Source organism: Mus caroli, chromosome 5 (assembly GCF_900094665.2).
Source record: "Mus caroli chromosome 5, CAROLI_EIJ_v1.1, whole genome shotgun sequence".
Lineage (NCBI taxonomy): Eukaryota > Metazoa > Chordata > Mammalia > Rodentia > Muridae > Mus > Mus caroli.
The window spans coordinates 96,792,262-96,800,639 of record NC_034574.1 but is presented as its reverse complement, the minus strand read 5'-3'; the positions used below and the strand labels follow the sequence as shown (position 1 = coordinate 96,800,639).

General features: G+C 43.4%; 1 protein-coding gene across 1 annotated transcript in view; it reads left to right on the top strand.

The window, feature by feature from the left end:
* Positions 1-8,378, top strand: part of Hsd17b13 (hydroxysteroid 17-beta dehydrogenase 13) — a 14,898-nt gene that overhangs the window by 4,260 nt on the left and 2,260 nt on the right. The window contains exons 2-6 of the mRNA XM_021163518.2: positions 748-855; positions 2,504-2,635; positions 4,573-4,679; positions 6,795-6,932; positions 8,079-8,195. Of these exons, the coding sequence (XP_021019177.1) occupies positions 748-855; positions 2,504-2,635; positions 4,573-4,679; positions 6,795-6,932; positions 8,079-8,195 (602 nt within the window). The remainder of the gene's footprint in view (positions 1-747; positions 856-2,503; positions 2,636-4,572; positions 4,680-6,794; positions 6,933-8,078; positions 8,196-8,378) is intronic.

The window sequence follows — 8,378 nt, the reverse complement described above, 5'->3', positions numbered from 1 at the left end:
AGACTGTCACGTGGAGGGGGCTGGAGAGATGGCTCAGTGGGGGCTGGAGAGATGGCTCAGTGGTTAAGAGCACTGACTGCTCTTCCAGAGGTCCAGAGTTCAATTCCCAGCAACCACATGGTGGCCCACAAGCATCTGTAGTGGAATTCGATGCCCTCTTCTGATGTGTCTGAAGACAGTGACAGCACATTCACATATATAAAATAAATAAATATTAAAAAAAAAAAAAGACTGTCACGTGTAGTAAGTTACAGTTTCCTCGTGCAAGCTTTTCCTGGATAAGATTCTCTCCTCGCATCCGCGGGGGTGAATCCGAGTTGTGATAAGCCATCTAGTGTCACTCTAGAGGGCTGCTTAGCACTCTACTGACAACAATGGGTGATGCCCGGCAACTGTGGACTAGTCTTCCTTCTGTCCTCCGTGCTCAGACATCATCTCTGACACTGTGAGGAGCAACATCTTCGAGAACTTATGGGAAGCCCTTCATGCTCCCACAGCATGACGCTAGACAAATCACCTACAGGCACTCCCAGGACAAGATGCGAAGCTGCAAAAGCCTTAACCCGAAGGGTTTGTTTCTCTTTGGTTCCGCTGCTGCTATGGCCAGCTAATTAGTTAATGTAGTTAGATAATGAGTTCACATAACGAGGCTTATTGGACAAGGATCCGAAAGTATTTTAAAGAGCCTGATCTTTTCTCAAATTTGCCTCCCCTGCCTTCCCCCCTCCCACCCCCCACCCCACCCAGCGTGGTGTTGAGGAAACCGCGGACAAATGCAGGAAACTGGGGGCCGTCGTGCACGTGTTTGTGGTGGACTGCAGCAACCGGGCCGAGATTTACAACTCTGTGGATCAGGTGAGAACCCGGGTGCAGGTGTCGCATCAGCTGACACTGAGCTGGGAAACGAAAAAGTTGGCTAGGGAAGCTTGACTTCCGGTAGACGTCAGCTGCTCTGTCAAGTTGCTGTGTGACCGAAGGAGTGGGTATTAATATCCACTCAGCTCTGGCCTCTGTCACTGTTTCATATTCTGAGTCAAATCTGCTGTGACTAAAAAGTTTGGCCCAGAGGAAACGAAAGATGATTTATCAGCAGAAAATTTGATCTCTTTTCTAACTTTTTTAAAATTAGATTTTGTTCTGCTTTTTCTTTAACTTATTCCCTCTGAGATTTTATTGATTTGTGTATAATCTAGTCTTTTATGAAAAACAGAGTTAATGACTTTTTAAACATTGTATTTGTTTTATTTACTGCATCGTGTGTGTGTGTGTGTGTGTGTGTGTGTGTGCGCGCGCGCGCGCGCGCGCATGGTGGGGGTGGGTACACATACACATACACACCCCACAATGTGTATGTAGAATTTAGATGACAAATTTTGAAAGCAGGTCTCTCCTTCCATGATGGGGATCCTGGGGGTTGTCAGGTATGGCAAAAACAGAAGAGGAGGAGGAGGAGGAGGTAGTGGTGGTGGTGGTGGTGGTGAAGAAGGAGGAGGAGCAGGAGGAGGGGGAGGAGGGGAAGAGTAAGAGGAGAAGGAGGACAGAGGAAGGGAGGGGGAGAAGAAAATGCCTTTATCCACTGAGCCGTCTCCACTATACCTACTCTTTCAAAAAGTGAACATCAAGTGCTTACAAAAAAAAAAAAAAAAAAAAAAAAAAAAAAAAAAAAAACCCTCCGCTAAGCTACTGCCTTCTTTAATCTGATTTAATTTTTTAAAATCCCATTAGACTCACTATAGATAAGCAAATAAAAGCTTGGAAGGTTTGGCCCAGACAAAGACCACGTGGCCAGTGGATAGCAAAACCAAGATTAATTACTTAACACCTTAAAAATATCTTAACAGAACTTAAGTATTATTTACCAGCACAAACATTAATTCTTGTTTATTTAAGTTCATAAGTTTTCACACTACCTATCACACACTGGGCACAGAATTTAGGATTTTAACCAAAACAGTTTAGCCCTACCTCATGACAGGTTTCCCTTCCTGTCACTGCTTGGACTGGTTCACACCTGAACTCTGAGACCTCATACACTGGAATAACAAAAACTTAGATGGTATAGTGACCAAGCTAGCTGTCACCAAAGCCAGTGAGCTCAGACAGAAACTGCATCGTAAAGCTATTCTTTATTCTTGGAAGTCAGATTGATATCTTGGATATCTGTCTTCCATGTCATCCTGTGATGTCTGTGTGTCTCTCATTATCATCCCTTGGACAACTTCCTCCTTCTGTGTCATTGGGCTCAGGCATTTCTTGGAGTTGAGTTGGCCTAGTTTCTGCTGGTATCAATCTTAGACTCTTGGGATAGGTGTGTGCAGTGGTTAGCTCAGAACACATGGTGTGGAATTGCTGAGCTATAAATAGTGTGTATGCTCTGGTTCCTTTTTACATGGTGGAGTATATATATCCTTATAATATAGAACATAAAAATGCCTCTATCCATCTGTCTCCTATCAACATGAGCTTTGTGAGAATGACCTGTCCTATGTGTGCATTTTAAAAGGTAAAGAGAGAAGTAGGTGATGTCGAGATCGTGGTAAACAACGCCGGGGCGATATATCCAGCAGACCTACTTAGTGCCAAGGATGAGGAGATCACCAAGACCTTTGAGGTCAATATCCTCGGACATTTTTGGGTAAGTCAGAAACATTTCTGGGTTGTGTGTCTGACATCTCTTCGGTACAGGAAACTCATTGAGGTCACAATATTTGTGTGTGGGAGTGTTTTTGTTTTTGTTTCTTAAGATTTATTTATTTATTTTATGTATGTGAGTACACTGTAGCTGTCTTCAGACACACCAGAAGAGGGCATCCGATCCCGTTACAGATGGTTGTGAGCCACCATGAGGTTGTTGGGCATTGAACTCAGTACCTCTGGAAATGCTCTTAACCACTGAGCCATCTCTCCAGCCTCGTTTTTTGTTTCGTAAGTCAGGAATCGTGTAATGTGTTTGAGTAGAAGAGCCACAGGTCTCTGGCAGCAGGGTTCAGAGTTCAAGGAGATACAGGACACCCAAAAGAGAGAGCCATTTGGTTTATTTTGTCAAACAAAATCTAACATAGGGCCTGATGAGTACCATTAATAATAAATACATTTATTAATTAAAAATATTTGTAAAGGTTTACTGATATTTCCTCTGTACATCTTTTCACTATTTTAGAGGAAAGGTATGCTGCATACATTGGTCTGCATCTTCCTTTCATAGGTGTTTAGAGCTGAAAGGACATAGAGTAACTACTTAGATCTGTGCAGAAGTTGGGGACACTTAGGGTTAGGCTCTGAGATAAGTAGACATTTTGACATAACATTATTATTTACAAAGTTCCTGCCTGAGAAGTTCACAATTGAGTTCCCAGTAGGGGGAAAAAAATCTCAAAATGTTTTACTGTAGCTCACAAATTTGCATTGATCTATATTCATAGCGAATCTCAGTCATAAGCAGCCTATGGGCGGTGGGATGAGCATGCCTATTAATTCTGGAGTGTAGAGAGGTGAATCCGATTCCTTACTATTGGGAGTTTGTGAGAAACTGAAGTACCCTTCTCAGCCCTTTGGAGGGAACATTTGTATGAATTAATACCGTGGGGCCTCAAAATTACTATAGCACCTGGAACAAACCTGGATTTGAAGAGCATCCTTCATCCTCAGGACCCAGCTAACATGACAGTCACACAATACAGAGACCCTATATACTAGTTATCTAATAATTAATAGGAAATTATAACTATGTCACAAAATATATCAAAAGGTAGAGGTTTAGAGAACCAGGAGCCCTCATTACCTCCATACAGATCTGCAGGCAGGGCTGATAGGGGGGATTAGCTTGGCCATCTGGGCTCTAGGAATTTACACAGAATTTGAAGAGTAGGTCTGTAAAATTCTCATAAAATGTTCTGATATTTCCCACTGTACAGTGAGGCTTTTGTTTGCCATAATGTATCCTATAATGTATACTGTTACGAGAGAGAGATTTGGGTCTGCTCCCTGTGCACGGTGGTTTTGGGCCAGGATAGAACTTCCATCACTTTGATGTGAGTAAAGATCCCCATTCTTCAAATTGGAGCCAAGAACTTGTAAAACGGTAAACCATCCTCCAGTTCCCGCACTGGTGGATCTCTCCCTTGACAATATTGCTTAGGGCTCAGCAGCACCCGGCTTGCCTGGCATGCACAAAGTCCTCTGGCTAATTCCTAGCACGGCAGAGAAATAACAATGTTGCTTATGTGGCAAATCCCGGAAGGAGCTACTTAATTCTTCCTGGAGGGATGAAGGGGCATGCTCGCCCACTAGCACAGGTCCTCAGCACAGTCGAGGGGTCACAGCTCCGAGTGCTGTATGCACGCTCGCACAGGTCCTCTGCATGATCTAAGGGACACTCTGAGAACTGCCCCAACCATCACAGTTACTCTCTCTTTCTGTCACTGTGTGTAAGGAACCTCAGGGTCTTGCAAGTGTGTAATTTCCAATGCCCCCTCCTCTGCTATGGTGGAGGCATTGGAAATGAAAGAGCCTGGCCTGGAATCCACCTAATAACAGTGTCATTGTTTCTGTTCTTTTTACGTGGACCTTAAGATCATCAAAGCACTCCTTCCATCGATGCTGAGAAGAAACTCTGGCCACATTGTCACAGTGGCTTCGGTGTGCGGCCACGGAGTGATTCCTTATCTTATCCCTTATTGGTAGGTGTCCCTTGCTCATGGCGCTGTGCATTTCTGCTTATTAGTTTGGGGATTATTTATAGGGATTATTATAATTAGTATATTTATGTGTTTTATAAATATTATATACTATAATTTTATAAATATATCCATATATTATATAACTAAATAATTATAGGGATTAATTATAGGAAATAATTAGGGATTATTAGTTTTCAGGCCTCCATGCCCACAGACTAGTAAAGTGCCCAGAAGCTAACACGAGCACAGAGGTATAGCGTGGTCTATGTGTGTGCATGTGTGAGAGAAGAGAACGGAGCAGCCCTGCCTTCCCAGGAGATGCACACACTGCACACCATGTCCCAGGGACCCAGGCACACTCACAGTCTGCAGCATATCTCTGAGAAGTCTGCTATTGCCATCTTGTTTCCTTACTGCTATACGATGATCTCAGAAACAATTTTACCAAGATCTGTGGATGTAGCAGATGCAGGTGTTATTTCTTTATAGGCATATTCAAAGCTAAACTTGACCATGGACTAAGCAATCTCTCACACTATACATGGTCACAGATGAGTTAAATTTCAGTGTAGTTCAGGTTTCCATTACATGCACACACACACACACACACACACACACACAACACACACATACACATACACACACAACACACACACATGCACACACATACACCACACACACCATACACACCACACACACATACACAACACACATTCACATATGCACACACATACACACACACCACACACACACACACACAAAACACACATACACACACAACACACACACATGCACACACATACACCACACACACCATACACACCACACACACATACACACACAACACACATTCACATATGCACACACATACACACACACCACACATACACACCACACATACACACACACATACACAACATACACATACACACACAACACACACACATGCACACACATACACCACACACACCATACACACCACACACACATACACACACAACACACATTCACATATGCACACACATACACACACACCACACACACACACACACAAAACACACATACACACACAACACACACACATGCACACACATACACCACACACACCATACACACCACACACACATACACACACAACACACATATGCACACACATACACACACACCACACCACACACACACACACACACACACACACATACACACCACATACACACAAACATACACACCACACACACACACATATACACACACATACACACACACACACACACCACACACGCACACAGGAGAGGAAGACAGAGACAGCAATAACTTCTAACACTGATATTTTTTGTCAGCTGGACAAAAACTACAATTAAAACTTATATAGATCCATATATGCATATGCTAATTTATTGAATTCTCAAAGACAGCCTTATAGTTTGTTATCTATATTTTATAATCAGAAAAATGAAAGAACAAAAGGTTAAAGGTTGCACATGCAAACACAACCCTACCAACGCCATCTGGAGCCCCTTTGCTCCAAATACTCGTTGTGACATTAGGAAACCCATGAGGTTGCCAGTGCCAAGGGAGAAAACATCAGCTCTTTAATCAAGAGAAGAGAAATGAGTTCAGCCCCACACGGTTGTCGATGTTGGCTTCACAGTGTTTTAAGTATCTTTTTCTGACTCACATTTTTGGAGATAAAAACTAATAAAACCTGTTTAAGAAGCACTTGGATGGTTGCCTGGACCATAGAGAAGGGTCACACGTACAGTGAGAAACATTAAGCCTATTGCAAGTGGTCCTTTTGCTATCTCTGCTAGTTAGAAATTAGCAACAGGGGCTTCGGGGTTAGCAATGGTTGAAGACATGACTAGCATGTGTCAAAGTTCAATCCCCAGCACCCTAAAAGAAAAAAAAAACAGGTATTTTGCATGCTCAGAATTCTGCTTACTACATAAGAAAATAAAACCGAATGGTCATTTGCCTTCTCATAAAAACTCGAGCGGCAGCTAGCATGTCTGGACACATGAAGCTGCCTTCTCTCAGGCAGCTGAGACTGTCCCCACCACCACCACCCACCCCCCCACACACACACACCTTTGCTGATGGCTGATTTTCTCACAGCTCCAGCAAGTTTGCTGCTGTGGGTTTCCACCGAGCACTGACTGCAGAACTGGACACCTTGGGAAAAAACGGTATCAAAACCTCGTGTCTCTGCCCTGTGTTCGTGAATACTGGCTTCACCAAAAACCCGAGTACAAGGTGAGATGGAAGACCTTCTAAGCAGGAGCCCCCCCAGGCAGTGGAGTCTTGAGTAGGTCATAGGTACTTAACAAGTATGTCACAATCATTTAAGTAAGTCCAGTAGCATGACCTCAACCCGAGGCTGACACTGAGGTGCCCATGTCAGATGTGGCTCTAAGGCTGGATTGAAGACTCCATTGCAAAATTAGGAAGGGGAGAGACAGAGCCAGGATAATCTAAAAAGTATTGATTTGTGCTGCTGTGTGATGGTTTGCTTGTCCACATCACAGGCATCTCAATTGCACGGGAGTCTGCGGAAACCACAGACTATCTCATGGGATTCAGTTCCAACACCCACACAGCCATGCCTAGGCATGCTAACCTTGCTGTGACACCTAAAATCCATTTTTATGCTTTGAGTTTTCCCTCATCTTCATTAATGGGCAAGACTCCAACACTGGACATAGGTTATACACATTTCTCAATTATACACGGGTGCAACTTTTGAATCAAGAAATGCTCCACTGCCAGCTGTAACAGAACACTCCTTATACAAACCTTAAATTTCCCTAAAACTGCAGGAGAAGCAAATCGTAAGTACGAGACGCCTCAAAACAATTCAGCTCTATGGATACCCACACACACCAGGAAGTGTACTCAGACATAGACACACACCAGGAAGTGTACTCAGACAGAGACACACACCAGGAAGTGTACTCAGACATAGACACACAACAGGAAGTGTACTCAGACAGAGAATATTCTTTTTACATGCAGCAGGCATTGGAGATCCGGTGTTTCCTTCCTGGCCATTTTGTCCCCTGGCTCCTCAGTCTCTCCATCTTGTACCTTGTTGTGATTTAATTATTTTGACCTGGTGAGGTAACAGACAGACCTACTGAACCCAAGAGCACAAGAACATGATAACAAGATGTCAGTGTGCGATGTGGGAAGGGGAAGCCTGGAACATTGTAAATCCTAATTCTAAATTTGGTGAAGAGACAGGATAATTTCCTTCATTTGTTAATTAAAAACAATATAAATCAAGAGGCTGGGGTTTTACCTCAACATCAGGGTATATGTGAAAGTTCTGGATTCAATTCCAGCATCCAAAGGAAGAAATAAAATATAAACGGAGATAAACTCTTTCCCCCTTTCCTTCAGGTTATGGCCTGTATTAGAGCCAGAAGAAGTTGCAAGGAGTCTGATCAATGGAATACTTACCAACAAGAAAATGATCTTCGTTCCATCCTATATCAATATTTCTCTGATCCTGGAAAAGTAAGTGCCTCGCAGAACCCTGAAACACTCAAACACAAATGTTAGAAATGTTGCTATGGGGGCTGGTGAGATGGCTCAGTGGGTAAGAGCACCCGACTGCTCTTCTGAAGGTCCAGAGTTCAAATCCCAGCAACCACATGGTGGCTCACAACCATCCGCAACGAGATCTGGCGCCCTCTTCTG